This window comes from Pantherophis guttatus, chromosome 1 (assembly GCF_059756535.1).
Source record: "Pantherophis guttatus breed Tessera chromosome 1, ASM5975653v1, whole genome shotgun sequence".
In the NCBI taxonomy this organism is placed as follows: Eukaryota; Metazoa; Chordata; class Lepidosauria; order Squamata; family Colubridae; genus Pantherophis; species Pantherophis guttatus.
In genome coordinates, this window is record NC_142063.1 from 241233370 (window position 1) to 241254601 (window position 21232).

General features: G+C 46.1%; 1 protein-coding gene across 3 annotated transcripts; it reads left to right on the forward strand.

Moving 5' to 3' along the window:
* Positions 1–82: 82 nt before the first annotated feature.
* Positions 83–19509, forward strand: POU3F2 (POU class 3 homeobox 2). 3 transcript variants are annotated; one of them, XM_034409049.2, is made up of 2 exons: positions 83–1313; positions 18387–19509. In XM_034409049.2, the coding sequence occupies exons 1-2, from the start codon at positions 216–218 to the stop codon at positions 18459–18461; spliced, it is 1173 nt and encodes a 390-aa protein (XP_034264940.2). In that variant the 5' UTR covers positions 83–215; the 3' UTR covers positions 18462–19509. The 3 variants fall into 3 exon arrangements, 2 of the variants coding, with proteins under 2 accessions (XP_034264940.2, XP_034264938.2); XR_004589799.2 differs by having other exon boundaries at positions 85–1844; positions 18387–18474; XM_034409047.2 differs by having other exon boundaries at positions 85–1541.
* The last annotated feature ends 1723 nt before the right edge of the window (positions 19510–21232 follow it).

The following is a 21232-nucleotide window of genomic DNA, read 5'->3' on the forward strand; positions in this document are numbered from 1 at the left end:
CCCCTGAGCCGGTTGCTAGAGGTCTCCACGTAAATCAAAGCGCAGGGAGCCAATGGGGGCCGGAGGGAGGGAGGAGAAGGGACGCGTGCCTTTGCAGTGGGCTCTGCCAAGCGGACTTGCGGGGGAAGCGAGCGGCGAGAGGAGCCCGAGGCGAAAAAGTAGCTGTCAAATGCGCGGCTCCTTTAAGCGGAGCCCTCAGTCCGGCTCGGAGAGTCATGGCGACCACAGCGTCTAACCACTACAGCCTGCTTACCTCCAGCTCGCCCATGGTGCACGCCGAGCCGCCGGGGAGCATGCAGCCCGGCGCCGGCTACAGAGACGCCCAGGCTCTGGTGCAGGCGGACTACGCGCTGCAGAGCAACGGGCATCCGCTCAGCCACGCTCACCAGTGGATCACGGCGCTGTCCCACGGCGGCGGCGGCGGCGGCGGCGGGGGAGGCGGCGGAGGCGGAGGCGGCGGCGGAGGCAACGGCGGGGACTCGCCGTGGTCCCCCAGCCCGCTGGGCCAGCAGGACATCAAGCCCTCGGTGGTGCAGGCCGGCGGCCGGGGCGACGAGCTCCAGCAGCAGCAGCAGCAGCAGCATCACCAGCAGTCGCAGCAGCAAGGCAGACCCCCGCACTTGGTCCACCACGCCGGGAGCCACCACGCCGCCGTGGCCGCGGCGGTGGCTTGGAGGACCGGCGGCTCGGCTCACCTGCCGCCCGGCATGGCCGCGGCTAACGGCGGCGGCCAAGGCGGGCTGCTCTACTCTCAACCGCCGGGCTTCACGGTCAACGGGATGCTGGGCTCGGGCCAGCCGGGCATGCACCACCACAGCCTGCGGGATGCCCACGAAGAGCCCCCGCCGCCTCCCCAGCAGCAGCCGCCGCCGCCGCCCCCTCACCACCCGGATCACCTCTCGCAGCAGCAGCAGCAGCAGCAGCCCCAACACCCGCACCACCACCCGCACGGGGGGCCGCCGCCGCCGCCGCCGCCTCCGCACCACCACCACCACGAGGCGCACTCGGACGAGGACACGCCGACCTCGGACGACCTGGAGCAGTTCGCCAAGCAGTTCAAGCAGCGGCGGATCAAACTGGGATTTACCCAAGCGGACGTGGGCTTGGCCTTGGGCACCCTCTACGGCAACGTCTTCTCGCAGACCACCATCTGCAGGTTCGAGGCGCTGCAGCTGAGCTTCAAGAACATGTGCAAGTTGAAGCCTTTGTTGAACAAGTGGCTGGAGGAGGCGGACTCCTCGTCCGGCAGCCCCACCAGCATAGACAAGATCGCGGCGCAGGGGCGCAAGCGGAAAAAGCGCACCTCCATCGAGGTGAGCGTCAAGGGCGCCCTCGAGAGCCATTTCCTCAAGTGCCCCAAGCCCTCCGCCCAGGAGATCACCTCACTGGCGGACAGCCTCCAGCTCGAGAAGGAGGTGGTCCGCGTGTGGTTTTGTAACAGGAGACAGAAAGAGAAACGCATGACTCCCCCGGGAGGGGCTCTGCCGGGAGCCGAGGACGTGTATGGGGCCAGCAGGGACACGCCGCCGCCGCACCATGGGGTACAGACTCCTGTGCAGTGAACTCCGCCCGGGGCGGAGGAGGAGGAGGAGGAGGAGGGGGCTGGGGGTCGAGGGGGCCGAGCCCACCAGGCCTCTTCCCTCTGACCCGACTCCTCCGATCCTTTTTGATTGTTTCCCTCCCCTTTAAAACAAAGCAAAAAGCAGACAAAAACAAAACAAAACAGGAAGGAAGGAAGGAAGGAAGGCGACTGCACTGAACTATGCTTGAAACGGTAGCGAAGTGGGTAATGAATGAGGGTGTGTTTTGACCTTTACAGGCGAGTAACCTGGCAATGGAGTGCAGTGAGTATACGGAGGGATGTGTGAGAGGCGAGAGGGTGCCTGACCCTTCCTTCCACTCGCTGCCTCGCAGCACGAGCTCTCTCTTTTTCCCTCCCCCTCTCTCTTCCCCCCCCCCTTTTCTCTCTCCCTCTCCCCCTCTTCCCCCCCCCTCTCCCTCTCCCTCTCCCCCTCTTCCCCCCCCCCTCTCTCTTCTCGGCAGCCAGGCACAGCCCCCCCCCCCAGGTTCTTAAATTAGAGAGGAGCAGAAAAGGAACGTTGGGCTTGATTTAGCAGCCCAATTCTTTAGGGATTTAAGCCAGGTGTATCTCCAACACTTTTTGGTCTCGGTATTTTTTGGGGGGGGGAGAGAGAGAGATGCAGTCAAACGCGAAGGTAAGAATGAGGGCTTAGAAAGGCCAAGCTGACAAATTTGTGCTGCTGGAAATGGATGTTTGTCCATTATTCATCTCTTTCTCATTCGCAGGTGGGGGGGGGAGAATGATTTGCATTTTCTACCTGGCCCAGGGTAGGCATCTCTGTGGATCTGGCCTTTCCTTTTTGGCGTGGGTGACTTGAAGTTTGAGGACCACCTTTGGTGGAAGTCAAGTTTAGTTTGCTCTTTCTGGCGCCTTTAGCCTGCCTTTAGGGAGGGGAAGTGAGCGGAGCTCTTTAGCCTTGTGAAAACCGGTAGAAAGAGGAAGAGGAAAGGTGGGGAGGGGATAAATAACAGCTACTTCCCAGAAACTAGGTTCTGAAATTATTCAGCAACTGGAGATAGTTGGTATGTGAGAATTGGGAAAGAAAGATGGAGAATGAAGACCTTCCCTTAGGCCTCCTTCTCCCAAGTTGATGGGATTCTTCAGCTATAGCCCCATTAATCCCAGCCAGCATGCCCTTGCTGTCGTCGCCCAACCTCTCTGAATGTCAGTTGGGGGAAAGTCAAAACATTTGGGCAAGCCACAGTTAATTGATCCAAACGGAGGGGGGGTGGACCGTAGAAAACTCTGACAGTTTTTCCCACCAGAAAGGGGCACTTTGGGGAGAGGACTCTAACAATGGGGTAGAAGGAGAGAGAGGGGAGGGGAGGGAAGGGGATTGTTTCACTTGAGAAAGGTCCCTATATGCCTTGCATATCCAGCACTTACATGAACCTTAGGACAGTGAAAGTGACATCTGCTTTTCAATGTGAAAGGAAGCAGGGGGAGCCCCTGAAGGCAAAACCCTTCATTCTGGGGAAAGGGAAAACCTCGCTGATCAAAGTAACAAAGCTCAGAGGAGCAACTCTGTGATCCTAAGGTAGAGCATTTCCCTTTGATTTGCTTTATCAAAGATTAAAAACCTAAGGGATGCCCACTTTCAATGGGGCTGGCTGGCTTCCACTTCCCGAGCTTAACACTGTGAGTTCCGAGATGGAACAATTGCATCCATGGCAAAAGAAAAAGAAAGAAAGAAAGAAAGAAAAGAAAAGAAAACTCATCCTAGATCCCAGAGGGAGGTTTGACTTCATCTCAGGGGGAGGTTTGACTTCAAGGGAAGGAGAGAGAGACAGAGACAGGGAGAGAGAGAGAGGTTCTATCAAAAGAGTGCTTCCTTTGGATAGAATTAGTCCCATTGAAATAGGAGGAGTTCAGGCTTGATAAAGATGTTCATTCCCTGGAATCTGTGGGATTGATTTCCAAGTAAAAAAATGACTGTGAAGATCTGCTTTCAAAGTCAAGGGCATAGTTGAGGAGGCGGTCTGAGCTTAACAGTTGCTGAGGTCTTGGGCAGGTGGGAAAATTTCCCTCTAGGGTTTAGCATCCCAAATGCTGCCTGACATATCAGCTTAATGTAGAGGAGATGGAAAAAGACCAGCTTTAACTCTACCAGTCTTTTTTTTTTTTTTTGAAGAGATTTAAATGGAGTGGGAATAAAAAACCAACCTAAATGACATTTTTCAATTCATCCTTTACCTCCTCCTCTGGGTTCATGGTTTTAATGGGTACATTGACTTGATGGAAATGGTTAACTTTCCCCAAACAAACCAAAAACAAGAAGGCAGAAGGTTTTAGAGAGGAGGGAGCTGAGGGAGGGCCTTGAAATTGTGTATTATATTCCATATTAGGGGTAACCACTGAAACTGTGATCGTAATTCATTCTAAAACATCTACTCAGCACAAAACGGGGGTGTCTGTGTAACTTTGTTTTCTAATAATTTTTACAAAAAAAAAAAAAAAAGTTTGCCTGATGAAATTATTGAAAATTCTGAGGCCAGCTGAATCTTCTCTTGGAGAACTTTACAGGTAAAAGGTTGGATTAGGTCAGTTGGATTTCAGAATATTTTGGTCTCCAAGGGTTGCTCTAAGCCTCAGTCTGACACTGGATTTCAATCTCCCCCGTTTCCTCAAAAGACAAATGTAGCTTTCTAGGCAGTCTTTAGTCTATGTTCACATTGTAGGGATCCTCCCCTCTCTCCCCCATCCAAACAATGTGGATACTGATTTCTTTTGAGACTATTGTGGCTGCTGTTGATTATAAGATGGAGACAAACTCCTTATCTGTTGGTATTCAGGTCAGGGAGGAAGAAGTGGCAGCAGGAGGACAGTAAAACTTATTAATACCTGGGTAAGGTCAAAAGAAGGAGTTTGGAGAAAGTAGACCTCCTAACTCTTGGCAAGATTTTCCTAAAGATAATTTTTAAAAAAAGTTACCAAGCAAACCTTACCACTCTGTATATATGTTTAATATTTGTCCTTTGAAATGCAGAAATAGTTGAAATGTTTCCTTTGTCTATTTTTTTTTCTTTTTAAATGCTACCCAGGGAAATATTTTCATATCATTTTTAAGTGGCCTGCCTCAATGTATATTTATTTCTTCTTCTAAAGCAAACAGGTTCTGGAAACTGGTTGTTTTTTTTTCTGTAGCTTTAAATGAGTAGGTAAACAAACAAACAAAAATTCTATATGGGATGTATATTTTTTTTGGTTCAGTCTCTCTAAAGAAATACTTTGTTTTTTGGTACATTTGGATGTGCTCGTGGGGAAAAATAAAAGCGCAGAGATCCTTATATATTTATGTTAAAGTAATATTTTATTATCTACATAAAACAGAAATACACAAGACCTTTATAGTTTCTTCGACTTATTGGCATGTCCTTTATTTTTTGCTGTCGAGGAGGGGATATTGAGTGACAAAATAGTGTGTGTGTGTGTGTGTGTGTGTGTGTGTGTGTGTGTGTGTGTGTACTTCCTTCTCTCAAGGGCAAGAGAAAATAGTTATTTCTGTTGAAATGGACTCTCTGACCCCCCCATCCCCACCCCCTTTATTTCATGACATTTTGGAATAAACTCTATGCCTAATGGATAAGGCAGATTTTTTTCGTGTTGGTAGTGTAATGGTGCTAGTTGGTAATAACACAGCAAGAATATAGGCCTGCAAACTTAATGGGAGATTTAAGTTGATTTTGAAGCTTGAGGCCTGCCTGTATACCATGGGTAGCCAGCACAATGTGTGATTTGCATGCCATGAACATTTCTCAGGGACAGAGATATGGAGAATTCGGACATCTGTTTGGAGATTGCACAGATCTAGCATATATGGCAAGCAGTAATTCTCAGTGATACAAAAAAATAATAATAATGTCTCTTAATATTCAGAGGTTGCGCCATTTGGGACAGGAGGTTAGTGGCTTTTGAATCACTCCTCAGATAGAAGGTGGAAGTCTTTAGAGATGCAGGTTTTGAAATAGTGACTTTGGAAGGAGCTCACAATAGTAGAATTGGTGTTCTTTTTTCATAACAGATACAGTGCAACCTCTCTCTCTCTCTCTCTCTCTCTCTCTCTCTCTCTCTCTCTCTCTCTCTCTCTCTCTCTCTCTCTCTCTCTCTCTCTCTCCCTCCCTCCCTCCCTCCCTCCCTCTCCCCCCCCCCTGTGTTATCTGCATACATGCTATTTTTAATTAAACGGTTTCCTTCACATAAATGTTTGCATTCAGCGGGGAGTCCTCACTCAGATCCAGTTTAGGTGGGAGAAGTTCATATTATCTCTCAGGAGAGCCAAAACTTCTGTCAAAAGCGATTGCACGCAGGTCTTTTTTTTTTTTTTTTAGATTTCAAAAACCTTAAACTGCTCTTTCTGTCTATCTGCCTTTCTTGAAGGAGGGACGGGGAGCACAGCAAATCTTTCGCCTGCTCCACCCCCACCCCACCCCCACCCCCGGGCTTTTTGAGGCTACAATATACAGGAGGATATTTCCGAGGTGGGGTAGAGAGCCCTGGGTTTGACGCCACTTTGGAGCTCCCCTTTCGGGCGAGAAGATTTCCTTTCCCAGCCAGTGCGAACGTGTCCTCAGTGTCTCGAGGACCTGAGTGTACAAGTGGTAGGACTTTTTATTTCTCAAGGCGAAACGCAGAATCAGGCCCGGCTTTGCTTGCGGCCGGGTGAGCCTTCGAGGGCTGGGGTGGAACCCTGGGAGCACAAAGGCCCGCTTGCAAAGAGGCAGAAGAAGCTTGGACAATCCCGCTGGCTGGTTCGTGGGTGGAGGGTCTCCAAAGGAGCAGACCCGGTTTTGCGGGTGTACCTGTGAATGTCTGGGTTTCGCCTTTCCTACAGCGGGCCTCTGGACCTTCGTTAACACCCCATATTCTTTCATTCTTCCTTCCTTCCTTCCTTCCTTCCTTCCTTCCTTCCTTCCTCCCTCCCTCCCTCCCTCCCTCCCTCCCTCCTTTCCTTCCTTCACTCTTTCCTTCCTTCCCTCCCTCCCTCGCTCCTTCCTTCCTTCTTTCCTTCCTTCCTATCTCCAGACCCTTTTCCTCTCTCCCTCTCTCTTCCACCTTCCTTTAACGGTAGTTTCCAAGCTTATTAGATTTAATCATCTTTTCTAACTCCTAGTCAATATTACATGCGTCCCAAACAGATTCAGCTAAATGATCTTATCAATAGTCTGGAAGCCAAGTGACAGCAAGAAGGAGTGTTCTGCGACCGCAGATATGCTGATGGGTAAAATGTTTAAGCTGGGTATGGATTGAATGTCCTTTTTGGTCAATAGCTCGCTGAGTTGTTTGCATTTTTTTAAAAAAAATAAAAAATAGCGGCGAGGGCGGGTGGGCGTCTGAAGCAGCGAAAACTGGGCAGCCTCTGCCCTCTGCAGGACACCCGAGCGGCCTCTCTGCAGCGCCTTCTTCCCAAAGGCGAACCCGGACGGGGGAGGAAGGGGAGAGAGGAAGGGGAGAGAGCGAGAGAACACGGAATCTCATGCCAAGGAAGGCCTGGGCAGAGCCAGGTGGGGTTTCATCCCGCGCCCCTTGGGCTCTGCCTTGCAGGCTTTGTTAAAAAAAAAAAAAGGCGAGTTTGCTTAAAACACACGCGCTCCACCATCCCGCGCGCACGCCAGCCTGTGCACGCGTGTATTTCCCCGCTAAGTCTCAGCAGGACAGTCCCTGTCTGTTGCCTGTTGGGGAAACAGAGCAGCGGCGACTCCCTGCAGAGAAGGGTCGGGCTGCAGGGAGGGGGGGGGAAGAGCTTCTTCTGAAAAGGCCTCCTTTCACCCCCACCCCCACCCCCATCCCTTGTCCAAAGGCAGCCGTCTGAAGTCTCTCAGGAACTTCTTTGGCTTAAGGAAAGGGCCTTTATCTCCATCTGCATCTGGCTTTCTCTTTGGCGCTGTATCTGAGATCTCTCTGGAGAACCACAACGCGGGGGGGGGAAAACTTGCCCAAGCAAAACGGAGGGTCCCCCCCCTTTTTATTTCCCCCCCTCCCCCGTCAACTCGACAAGCGCGGTTCTTTCGGCTTTTGCGATTCTTCCCCCCCTCCCCACTCCCCATCCCGTTTTCACATCTTTTGACAGCAGTGTCGATTTTGCGGAAAACCTGCCTCTCTCTCAGCCCACGGCAGTAAATAATCAAAGTGAGCTTTGAAAGGTGGGGTGTTAAAAAATAAATAAATAAAACAGCTCGTGGGGTTGAACTTTTGAGAACAGGATGCTGGAAGAGCAAAAGGAGGCGGTTGCGTTGGTTCCCAGAGCTTAATTCACCTCTCGCTTTTTGGGGGGGGGGCAGAGGGGGACAGCCAGGGGTTGGGAAATTGAAGCTAAAAGTCGTGGAGAAGGTCGCTTATTTATCTGGGAAGGTGTCCCTAGTTTATAGGGGGGACTTGAGGAAGAAAAGCAAAGAGTAATCGGAATAAAAAAAGAGGTTTGGAGAAGTTTGCCGAAGACGAGAGGAACAGTGGATGCGTATTGTTATTGTATTATCATCCCCATCATCGGTTATTGTTGCAAAGAACAGTTAGTGATTGAGCCAGTCCTGAACCAATATTAGGTGGGGGGGGGGTTCCCCCTGAATTAAAAGTTATTAAGAACAATTGAATGTATGTGTTCATCTATTTCTCTCTCATTTAGATATCTATATAAATGGTCTAAAGAAAGGTTTTTAACGTGTGTTTTGTTTTGTTTGACCAGTTCAAATAGGAATCGCTTCTCTTCCCTTTATAAATCTGCTTCTCCCCATCCTAAATTGTCTGGGTTCATGTTTACATTTCTGGGCCAAGTGATAAATGAATATGTAAATGAGGTGGTGTTGTTGTTGTTTTAATGGCACAGGGCGACGGACTTTGCATGAGAAAAGAGCAGCTTTCTAGCTAGCCACACAGTCTCGATTCACAAAGCGAGTGTAGTCCTTGGTGTCGTTGTCATTCCATGAGGACCGCAGCTTCCTCCACATCCTCACCCCGCCCCCGCCCCCCAAAAAATATGCCTTTACGATCTGGGGCAGGGACACAGGTCGGGCGCTTTCCGCTGCTTTTTGTTTCTTTGTTTTTACATGGTACCGTTTTCACTTATCCGAATCTGAGCATCCCTTGCCACGGTTAAGGTTTGGGGCCCTTTCTCGACTATCCTGCCGATTCGGTTCGAAGACAAGGGGAGAGGCGAGCCGGGACCGAAAGCCGTCTTTTTTGCAGTTTAATTTGCCCTGCAGTCTTTCAGGTGGACGGTTTATCAGTTATTGAGGGGGTAAGGGGAGACGACGAGAGTCCCCGTGCATCAAATTAGGCTGAGTCGGAGTCTCCCGTCCACATGCATTCTGTATGGATGGCAACTTAATTTCAGTGGGGTTTAGTCAGCGCCTCTATAGGATAGCCGGTATACTCCTCCACCTGGATCACAATAGAATTAGAATAGAATTCTTTATTGGCCAAGTGTGATTGGACAGGCAAGGAATTTGTCTCCGGTGCATAAGCTCTCAATGTACATACAAATAGCAAAGTGATGGGTAAACATCTTTAGGCGGAAGTAAAACCCAGGACCACTGTCTGTTCCCCTTTCATGTGCATTTCACTCTTTCACCCTTGAAGTGAGCTAGAGATGCAGCTCCTGACATTGGGGAGGATGTGGAAAGGAGAGTGCCCAAGGTGTAGCTTTGTAGTTGGGGCAGCTATACCAGGCCAAAGCAGTCGCTAGCCCGTTTATTATACCGTGCGCGTCTCCTGCTTCTGCTGTGAAGGCAAAAGAGCAACCAGGTTAGGAAAGCAGATTTGAAACTTGAAAAAAAAGAACCGGGTTTCCCTACCAGGCTCTGTAAAATTGTCCGGGGATAAGAGAAAGCAGGGCGATCTTCAGGGGCAGATGAGTAATTGCTGGTGGGGAAAAACGCCTTTTCATCCCTGGCTAGCTACGAAGAATGCATTTTTCATCCGGCTGCCAATCCCTAGATTGCGCTCGGTTACCTGGAACTTCAGTTCTAGCCTCCGCTTCGTCTTCCGCGCTAAAAGCCCCATTAAACACAGTGCGAAATAACTTCTGGGCAACAGGCGCAGAAGAGGGAAGGGCTGAACGTCTAAGGAGCCAGATGGCTGGCCCTCCAGATCGGAACCCCATTCAGAACAGGCCTCTCTAGACTCAGTAGAAAGCATTAACCTCAGGATCGCCCTGTGGTATTGCAGCACAGCAGCCGCCCAATTCTGTTATAATGGAAAGCGAAGTTCTAGGAAATGGAATGAAATGTGCTTCTTAGGGAAGTAGGGGTGTAGTGTGGTTTACTATAGTGAGGTCTATCACTCTAAGAAATTCCTAACCCTATCCCAGGTTAGTAAACTACTTTAGCCCATTTTTATTTAAAGAGAGCCACCTGGTTCTTAGCGGAAAGAAGCCAGCGAGGCCACTTCTAAAGTTACATTAGCGTTATTGGAGTTGTGACTTGGTTGCAGGACTGAGTTGTGAAAACAGACATCAGCTAGTATAAAGCGACTAGAACATTTGTGAAAAAGCAAGAGTGACTTATATGTGTTTAAAAACCGGTTTGTTTTTAAAACATAGTCGTTATAACCCGGCTTTATTACTGCCTGACGGCCAAGAATGTCAAGAAGCAGCAGAGAATGTCGATTAAAAAAAAAATCACTTTGGCTATAAAGAGTTTTATTTTGCTAAGAAGAATCCCATTGCTGGAAAAGTTAATCCGTGTTTAGATTGCAACCAGAGAGGAAATGAAAAAGATCCCCAACATTTTCTTTTTAAACAGCCTTGCCAAGTGAGATTGTGGGTGCTTGGATAAGCTATTGATGCAACTATCTGAAATTATTGGCTTTTGATTCGTAGCTTTCTCAATCAGCGAATCTAGAATGCCTTGTGGATCTCTTGGAACGCAGGAAGGAGAGAGAGGGAGGGAGGGGGAGAGAGAGAGAGAGAGAGAGAGAGAGAGAGAGAGAGAGAGAGAGAGAGAGAGAGAGAGAGAGAGAGAGAGAGAGAGAGAGAGAGAGAGAGAGAATCTTTTTGCTTCTTGGTCTGTCCTTATGGTGTTCCGGACAAAAAAAAAATTACTAAGGCCTCTGCCCATCCATTGGGGTTCCTATTCAAGAAGCTCCATTGATTTGCAAAGGGTGCTGAAGCAGACCTTCCTGGGGAGCCCAGGCTCGAGGCCATCTGCCGCCTTGCAGTCCAGGGTGACTTTTCCTTTGTGTTTTGTTTGCTAAGCGCGAAAAGTTAAGGCAGCAGGGAGAGACGAACCACATCAAAAGTGATGCTTGGGGGGTGGGAGGAGACTATCCCTTGTTCTGCCAAGGAAGGAAGAGTGTTTATAGTGCTGGTTTTTTTTAAAAAAAGACATATATTGCGGATTCGTAGCTAGTAAAATTTGAAGGTAGGATTGCTACCGATTTCCTCCTGATTTCAGTGGAAATAACGCTCATCTCTCTCACCTCTATGCTATTTGCCCTTGTTTCTGTGTGATGCCCCTAGGATAAAAGTATTTAAAAATGAGGTTTTCTAGAACCCCTTGAGTTCGTAGACCCTTCAGCGTTTATACTAGTTGGGAATGTAAACAGTCAAGCAAAAAAGTTAGGAGATGAACCGGAGTAGGCGGGGAGGAGAACTTGTATATCTCGCTCCGTAAACTTCAGAGGGTGAATTCTCCCTCCCTCCCCCGCCGAACTTTTACGGGAGACAAAACAAATAGGAATAACAGTAAAAGGAAAGCTTGCAACGCGTTTCGAGGCAGAGCATCTCAATTCTTGAAACCACCCCCAGTGGATGTGACCGTGCAATTGTCCTCTCCACTCGTTCCCTCACCTACCCACCCATTTTTATAGGCTTTGATGATCTGAAAAGGCCTGAAACCGCCTTAAATTCGCGGAAGCCTTCCCCATAGTTAAACTAGATCTTCTTAAAAGCACAGCGGGCCCTTCCGTTCCTAGGACAACCCCGCCTACCCAGAGAACCATCTGTCCCAGCCGGAGCTTCGGCTCCGCCAACCAAGCCCCAGGTTCCCCATTTGGGTGCACCCCAAAGGCGGTGTCTGCTTCGGTGCAGTCCAGCCTCTCCCCCAAAGCCCAGTCCAGAGTCCGAGCAGCCCCGGAGTAAAGTTTGGGGCGACTTGACCACCCTTCTCCTTTCCTCCAAGCTTCCAGGCGCTCAGCGCCAACTCTGGGTAGGCTCCAGCTCCGCGGTCAGTCAGCGAGGTGTGCCAAGAAGGAGGGCGCTATTTATTTCCCTCTGCCTGTGGCTTGCGAAGACGTTCAGGCAGGCACAATCATTACACTAATTTGTATTTGATTGTTTGGGCGGACGAGGGGTGAGTTTTATTACGCTAAAGCATTCAAGCACGCACGCACCACTGATTAGCGGTATACATTAAATAAAGTTGTTTGTACACATTGTCTTACCACATATAGGCAGACTTATTATTCTAATTACTCTAATTAGGGCCTTGCGATGGCTTCTGTTTGATCTAGGGAGACTTGGCTCCGCGCTGGTCCTTTTTAGGAGGGGGAGGGTATAATTCGCTCCCTTGGAGTTGTCACGTTGTCCCCCTCCCTTCAAAAGACATAAAAGTGCCGGCAACTATCACTCTTGATTAAAAGCGGACGATTTACGTCTGGGTTGTGAAAGAAAGGTTTGGGGTGGTGGGGTGTTCTGAGGATGCTTCTGAAGGTGTCCCCCCCTCCTCCCGCACTCCAGCAATATATATATATATATATATATATATATATATATATATTTGTTTAATGTTTAAAATTTAAACGTGAAACTAACGGATAAGATTTAACTTTTTCTTTTTCCCCTCCAAAGATTTTTTTTTTCCTTTTAGCATTGGTCTAGGTTAGGGTGAGCCAAGTCTTTAAACAGCGCAATCCTCTGTTCTTTACTGCTTTACTTGGAAGGAAGCTCCCCTCTTGCCTATCCATCGATGTTGTCAGGGATGCTTGCCCCCACGACAATTGCGCAAAGGTGGAGATTATTCTGGGAAAGTTTTGTTTTCTTAAAAGTCGAACGAAGGCAACCATTTCAACTGCTCTCCGTTAACCAAAGAGGTTACTTTCTTATGGCATAAAATTTAAAAACTTATTTCTTTTGGGGCTAGTTCTTTCTCCCCTTCCCCCCCCCCCGCCCACAATGCAGAAATTTTATTCCTCCTTCTTTGAAATCAAATATAGTACCGATGCGGTCTGAAAAGGAGAACTATTATTCCTTTGCTCACTCTCGAATTGTAGCAATTGCTCCAATTTACAAAATGCGGTCCCTCCCTCCTTCCCTTCCCTTCCCTTCCCTTCCCTTCCCTTCCCTTCCCTTCCCCTTCCTTCCTTCCTTCCTTCCTTCCTTCCTTCCTTCCTTCCTTCCCTTTCTGCTGCTAAATCTTAAAGAGTTCCTTTTCCAGCCTCGACCAGCACCTCGGTGAAGGAAACCTCAGTTTCCACCCACCCACCCACGCCTTTTCTCCCGTAGATGCTGCCCTCGGTCTTTCCCCGAGGAACCACTGGCTTCCTTCTAGCCGCGTCCCAGGTCACAATCCTATCCTCCTCCTCTTCCTCCTCCATCTCCTCCTCCTCCGTCAACGGCTGGGAGCAAAGGCAGAATTGCTGCTCGCCCCGCTGCTGAAGTGCCTTGAAAAGGGGGCGCACTCGCTGCCCCTTTCCACTGCTCGGATCCGAAACTGAGTTTGTGCTTTTGCGTGCTCCCCAGGGAGGCACCCGAGCGACCTTTTGCCACGATTTGGCTAAAAGGCTCGGGTGAGCTGGGGTGGGGGTGGGGGGCCGTCCCGTCCGGACGCGGCCTTATTTTTGGAGGGATTCCCGCAAATCCCTCGCGGATCCTCCGGGCTTCGGCAGGCAGGGCGCACGCCTCTTGCCCTTTTCCTCTTCTCCCGCCTCCAGATCCTTTGTCACGGATCCGAGTCAGAGGGGAGGGAAAAGGCCAAAGGGTTTGGAAGGCATCCGAGGGGCGTCCCGGGGAAAACAACCGCCGCAGCGCCGAGCCGCTTTGGCAGAAGTCCCAGCAAGGCAAGGCGGAGGACGGGCGTTGGGAATCAGGCCTCGGTTGGAGACGCGGGTCTCCCAACCGGGAGAGATCAAACATTCTCAAGCAGGACTTGAGCTGGCAGCCTGAAAAGGACAAGGGGGGGGGAGAGAGAAAAAAGCGCGGGAGGGGAGAATCCGCGCGGGGGGGGGCTGGTGGTTTAAAGCCAGCCAAATGCCCCTCTGCCATAAAGATTCCCTGTGCCACAGGATTTATCCTTCCCCCGAGAGTTCATTGTACTACACAGCCTGGCTGCCCTTCTCGCATGAATCTGTTTTGTAACAAAGTCTCCCCGGCGTGGGTATTAAGAGAATAAAGCCTCCCTCCCCTTCCTCCCCCTCCCTTTGATCCCCCCATCTCGTCAATGCAGCAGCTGCTCTAGAGAGGCGCTGCTTCCGAGCCGCGCGAAACAAGCCAAAATGGAACTTGAGCGCCCCGCAGCGGCCCCGAGGCGAAGTTAAGCTCGGAAGAAAAAATAAATAAAATAAAATAAGGGGACGGTGATGTGCGGGGGGGGGGGGGGAGAGAGAGAAGAGAAGGAAGTGGGCCAAAAAAAGCAAAGGAAAAAAAATAAATAAATAAAAAAAGCAAACCGGGCGCCCCTCCCAGGCACCCCTTGTGCGTTGCGAAAAAGAAAGTAGGCAAGCTTTGGCTTCCTACTTCGCTTTGGAAAGCGAGTTCGCGGACGTTTGACCCGGTTTGGAGGGGCAGAAAGGTTAAGAAGCAAAGGCGGGAGGGGGGGTGAGAATGAGAGAAGAGCGTCTTGTCTTCTCCAGATTCTCTCTTGACCGTTTCTGGCTTTGCTTCACAGCTGGAAGAAAATTAGGATTCTGGAGGGAAAGAGCTTCCATAAATAGGAGAAACAGAACTCTGCACCAGGCATAAAATCAAGCCTGATTTTCCTGGGCCATGATTAAAACCATTTTTGTGCCCTGCCGCTTTTTTTACAAGGTTGTGCCACTAAGTTTTGAGGGCAGGAAAGAGAGCTTGGGCACCTCACTTCAGGGTGGGGAGCTCTTCTCCTTTTGTGTTGACTGGCATCTGTCATTCAAACGGTAGGTATGAGCTCTGACAGAGAAAGGCGGCCTATTGGCTTCCAGATGTTTCAGCTCGGATTTTGCCCACCTGACCCATGACAAAAAGCTGTATTTGAAAACAATTTTTTTTCCTCGATTTCCAGAGACCGCCTGGAGTAAATCCCTGCAATTTTCTTTGCAAGTTTTTTTCAGAAATGCTTTGCCATTGCCTCTGTCTTCTCTGGCTGGCAAAGAGTGGCTGGCTTAAAGTCACCCAGTTGGCTTTGTGCCTAAGACAAGGCTAGAACTCACTGTCTCCCAGTTTCTAGCCTGACACCTTAACTCACTATACCAAATTGTTTTAACTCAAAATGTTTAGAAAGCATCGAATTGCTGATTCCTGAGCTGGAGCAGAACATTAGTTTGATATATATTTTTTTTCTGAATGGGCTCCATTTTAATTGTGTGTTTGTATGTACTTGAGTGTCATAAAAAAAAAGAGAAGGTGAAATATTCTTCTAAAATATCAGGTGACACCATGCTTGGAAGGAAAGACCTGAAGGATTATGTCTGTGATTACACAGCAGGTGAAAAAGAGCCTTGAGGAGCAGAGTGAATCTAGTTATTGAAAAAGGAGTGATTTCAGAATTAGAATTTCCCCGACTGCAACAGGGCAATTGCTAAAGGCTTGAGATTAATCCTTAGGGGGCTTCCTGTCTCTTGTGTCTCTTCCTTTCCTTGTCATGCCTAGATATGGTAGTTTTGTCTTCTGGGAATGTTGGATCTGCCTTGAAAGCCATCTCACAGGTAGTGGCTAGTGCTACATTTTGTGCAGCATAGGATTGTGCTGTGTGTGACTTGTGCATTTTGGGAAGAGAGAGAGATGGGGACACAGTAAGATATAAAATGCAACTCAGCTTCTTTTCTAAAAGATTTTTATTATTTGTTTTACTAAATATTTCCCAAAACAATACCTTGACACAAATTAAATCCTGGTGGGTTTGGCAGCATATGATCACTCATTTTTTACCAGGTGTCTTAAAGTTCCAGCCTGATGTTCATTTCTTTCCCTGGGAATAAGTCTCACTAAACATGAGAAGTTTTGCCTTGGAGGGACGTGCATAGGAGTACATAACAGAGCTGTTAGTTTTATGACTCTGTGCATCAACTGCAAGGAAAGAACCTCATGAGTTTACCTCCATAACATTATGCTTTTGCAAGACCACCTCAGGACCTTAACAAATGCCTGCAGTGATATGTAAGGACTAGCAATTGTGGAAATCTCATGTTAACATTACAGGGTATGATGTTTGTGTTGTGTAAGAAGCCAAAGTTTTCATCGCCCTTCTCCTTATGTCCAAAAAGTGAAAGTTCACAAAGTCCTATTGACTTACATAAATTTAAATACGTTACGATCCACTCATGGAACAACTTTGTGACTTTTATATATTTATTTCTACCTTGCCTATCCCATTCTGTTCACACCAAAAGGCTAAATGTGTTGATGTGATGCATTTCAGTTGTGAAAGCCATGCTTGTGTGTGTGCAGCATAGCTAACGGAAAGCACATTTGTAGCATGGGGCTTTTCCCCTGGAATTAAATGGACAGGCATATGATCCTCTAAATCTATTTGCACAGGAGCGTAATCATCAATTAGCACAATGAAAGCTGCTATAGGATTCTCCTTATCTCGTTGTTATCTTTATCAAGTAATTTGTTCTCAGTTCCCTCTCCAGGAATTGGAAAAAAAATGGGTATTGTAAAGTACATAGATCTTTGCTGAATAAGATAGGTGAATCTGCTGTCCAGAGACCAAATGCTAATGCTGAGTTACTCTTGATGAACCGTAAATATATGTGCATTGGAGCCATGGCCTGTCTTTCCCTTTTCTGTCAGCTGCTGAGGATTTCATGAACATGTATAACTTCTAGTATTTTAACTGAAGCATCCAAGCTCCTTGATCAAACCTGGGGATAAACGGATTGGTATGCTTGAAATAATTAATTCATGTCTCCAAAATAAGCCATGTTCTTGCTATTATAGTTATTGGTCCCTTTTTTACATCTTGGGATCCTATCTGATTCTCATCCATCAATTGAAATCTCTCTCTAGCTTTCTGGGTACAGTTTATACTACACAAAATGTTCATGGCCCTTAGAAAAATCTAAATGCTTTAGGCAGGTTGATATAAGTAGCGGATGTCTGTGTTTCAGGTTAAGCAAGAGTTTTCAAGTGGAAAATCCTCATATGATAAAGATGAAGTACTGCCCAATTTATTTATTTTTTTAATTTTAAAAAAAATCTTTGGGAATTTTGTTGATGACCTCTTTGTTCTGTTAAGGGTAACATATGTGTTTTTTTCTAATTCCATGAGCCCTGAAATGGGCTGGCTTTTATAACATTTGATGCAATTCAAAAGTGAAACATAATCAAGTAGTCAAAAGTTAACATAATATTAGTGACAATTCAAAAGCAGTCACAATTGAAAAGTTAACATAATATTAGAAATTAAATCACCCAGATCTTTTTAACAAAGGTTACATATAGATATAAGTACAGATTTACATCTGAAACTAGAAATTTAACCAAGCCTCCCATTTTCCAATAGTGACAATTTCTCTGTTGTTATAAAAAGACTTGCTAAGAATAAAGTTTACAGGTCAGCAGATAGGCAGATATCCAAAGAATTTAGGATTCAGATCAAGCAGTTATAATCTCTATTAAGAAACTAAAGAACTGATGTGTTAACAAATACTGCAAAATAGTTTTCCTATACATTATTCTTTGTTCATCGTACACATATGAATAAATTCAAACGCAAATTTCTAGAAAGGGAGAATAAAATTTTAAAGTGATATGAGCCCCTTTCTGTAGGAAAAGAAAGCACACATCTTTACAATGTTTGCTGTTTCCAGCAAGGTAGTAACCCCGCTGACTTCAGTCCATCTAAGATCTAAATATATCTTGGACAATCAAGTCATAGAAGCATACTTTTTAAAAACTTTTACCAGTACTTTTAGTTGATTTGCAAAATATCTCAACATGCAGCCCTGGGAAGTTATTCACATACTTCTATACTATAAAAGAGGACGTAGTCTGTGCCAGCAGTTTCATGACTTAATATTTCAGGTTAGCTTTCACTTGCAATTCAAGGATTTTTGTTTTTCAGGTTTACGTGATGTCCGCAGGTGCTTTGGGCATCTAATATATAAACATGATTGTTTAAATGTTATTTACAAGAGGCCTCACACTTCACATGCATTTTATGCATGCACAGGAACTATGGAATCATAATATATTATGGTCATTAGTAAAACAGTATATTTTATTTCATTTTATTTATGTTTATATTGTTCTGGGATTTCCCCACATACATAACATACTGTATATCTAATATGTATCTTATACTAGGCTTCAATTTCTGCCATCTAAGATATTAGAGAAGTTCAAATTCTGCAATTAGGGTAATCATTATTATTATACTATTATTTCTACTATTTTATGTGCCACCTCTGCAGCCTCAGAATGGCACATCTGTCTCAACCTAGGGGTAACTGCAGGATCTCAGCCTTCAGCGAGCTCCATCATATATGGATAGTTGCATTCCTAGCCAGCTGGCATGTTTGTCTGTTGTTCTCTGGGTAGAGAAATCACATTTTGCTTTTCTCCCCCCCCCCCTTTTCATTTTTTTAAAGCCCTTTCCCCAAGTCTATTCTTGTTGGAACTTCTTTGGCAACCTATGAAGGTTCAGAGGCAGCATTTGTTTCTTCCTTCTTATTACAGGAACAAGACTGGGGAGAAGCTCTCCCCCTTTCTTCAAGCCACCCCCTGACAACGTTGCTTCAAAGCTGCCTTTAATTATGGAACCACTGGCTTGATAGTCGGCTAGAAGATTGCGGCCTTCCCTTCGCAAGGCATCTAAATTCAACACGCTCCCTAGCTATTCCATGGGCCCTAATGGGCGCTTATTATTATTAAGATTCTTCTATTATTATTATTATTATTATTATTATTATTATTATTATTATTATTACTATTATGTTTGGGGGGGCTTCAGATGACATGCTGTTCTCGCTCACCACATCATGTTTTTTTAATCTCTCCCTGCCTTTGATTATTGCTACTGGTGGTGATAATACGGTTTTCTTCATGGAGTCTCTTGTTTCTGCTTTTAAGACACAGTCAGAAGAAAGCTATTCATTTTTGCAGGATTGCTTTTCTTTTTTGCCTTTTCTTTCCTCCAAAGCTTCTCCACTGAGAACTTCGCCTCACAAGTTGGAACAATTTTAAACCTGCAAAACCAACCCCTTAAGAAATCTTTGGCGGAGAACAGCGCTATCTACCAGCATATGCCTAAATCATGAAATATATTACATGTTTACTTGAACAATCACATTTCGGATGACACCTAGACAAGAAAAGCTTATCATCATGCTTCAAACCATTCTGAATCTCACCTCACTAAATTCAGTGGAGGTATTCAAGAGTAATTGCTCAAAGGGGGCGGTTTGTTTTTTTTTCCATTCTTCAAATGATTTTTTTTTTTAATGACCACACAGGTCATTTGGAGCTGTATGTGTGCAAAATTATAATTTATTGCCTGGTTGCTGTGACAAGAGGCAGGTGCCCATTTGTCACCAATCCAGAGAGGTAATTCACTAGAAGCTAACTATGGTCTACCTGCAGCTGAGGACAGATGACAATTCCTTAAGGGGCAAAATCTCCATAGAAATGTATGCTCTGAAACTGCTCTTGATGAACTAGTGTTAAATTTTCCAAACAGTATCATCTGTCCTGCAGGAGGTATCGGAAAATTTGAAATGTATAAAGACAAAAATAGGTGAAGATTTTTGGGACCCTAATTTGAACTTCAGAAATTGTCCAATAAAAAAAAATGTCGCATTACCTTTTGATTCACTTATTTTAATATGGATCAGTGTTCCACCTTGCACACATGAAAGGGAACCTTTGGGCAGCTACAGAGGCAGATATGGGTGTCAGCATCCATTTTCCCAAATGATCTTCCCTTGGAAAGAAGACACAGTTGACAAGGAGATAATATTATGCATGGTGGGTTTGTTCACACAGACAACCAATATAAAAGTTAGCTCTCTGGTATGTAGTGGTGCCACACGGATAAAGCTTCTTATGACCTCAGTATACAATAGGTAGACTCTTTAAGTTCTTACCACAGTTTTTAAGTTTGAACGGGGCAGGTAATTCTGTAGCATGATTGCAGAATGTCCTTTGTCTGGTCTATAATATAATCAGCCCATAATCTTTCAGTACCTTCTATTTGAAACCAGTCATACAAAAATCACAACATATAAGTCAAGAACCTTTTTTTCTCCTACCCATTATAACATTTCCTCCCAAAGCAATCTCTTGATTCACCTACAATTGGGGGTGTGTGGTGTTATGTTATTTATACAAGTAGTGCCTTCTCTTCCCCAATCGAGAGGTGAGCAGTAGTTAGCTCACAGCACAGTAAAGCAATATCATCACTCATGTCTCAGCTGCTTTACAACACTCCAGATCCCTGCATACTTGAAGATGAAGGAGGACCAACGAGGAACAACTTTCCAAGCACAATAACATTGCAGCTCAAGCCTTTGCCCAGTTAAAAGGTGGAAATAAGGTTTATCTCAAATATCCCTGCATTCATTGTGCACTATCAAGAACTTGCTCTTTCAGAAAATACCTGAAATGGCTTCTTTTTTTTTTTTTCCTTTTCCCCAAGTCAATAAAAAGCTCAATGCCAAATGTGTGTACTTATTATTATATGTATTCCAGTCACCCACATCTTCACATACATGGAGAATATTTACAGGTATGCATTTAAAGCCTCAGTTTCATAAAAGAAAACTTTCGAATCATGGAAACCTAATGAATTATGATAGACTTTTTTTAAAAATGCAAAGATGACAATGTCCCCTTCTGGTTATGTTATTCTGTAATTCCCTGAATGAGACATGGCTCCTCAAAAGATCAAGGTAAGACTCCCTGCAGTCAGGTTGAAGTCCACAATGCTGACTGATGACTTCATAAACGTGTCTTGGCTACATTGCAACATGGTTTCCCTAATTCCCTTGGCTGTATTTAAGTCGACTTTTTAAAGATTCTCACTACTTTGCTGCTCTGGGTTTTCCTGATAGTTTTCCATCCAAGTACTAGCCATGTAGACCCTGCTTGGTCTTTTTCAATATTAACCAAGGTCAGGGGTGAAATCCAGCAGGTTCTGACAGGTTCTGGAGAACGGGTAGTGGACATTTTGAGCAGTTCGGAGAATCAGTAGCGGAAATTTTGAGTAGTTGGGAGAACTGGCAATTACCACCTCTGGCTGGTCCCAGAGTGGGATGGGAATGGGGATTTTGCAATGTCCTTCCCCTGCCACACCTACCAAGCCACACCACACCCACCAAGTCACACCCATAGAACCAGTAGTAAAAAAAAATTGGATTTCACCACTGACCACCGCTGACATTGTGTGACACACAAAGCTAATAATCTCACCTTTAAACATGTCCAAAGCATACCTATTAAATTTCTGCAACTGGAAACTGAATTGCCCAAATCACATTTAATTAGGCTAATTAGAATATTATTATTCTCATCACCACTGACCATGT

What these genes read in the sequence shown, in the direction of transcription:
- POU3F2 (XM_034409047.2), top strand. Translation starts at nt 216, where the DNA reads ATGGCGACCACAGCGTCTAACCACTACAGCCTGCTTACCTCCAGCTCG. An exon ending in CGCCGCCGCCGCACCATGGG is followed by an intron (nt 1,542 to 18,386) that starts GTACAGACTCCT and finishes TTCTTATTACAG; the next exon opens with GAACAAGACTGGGGAGAAGC.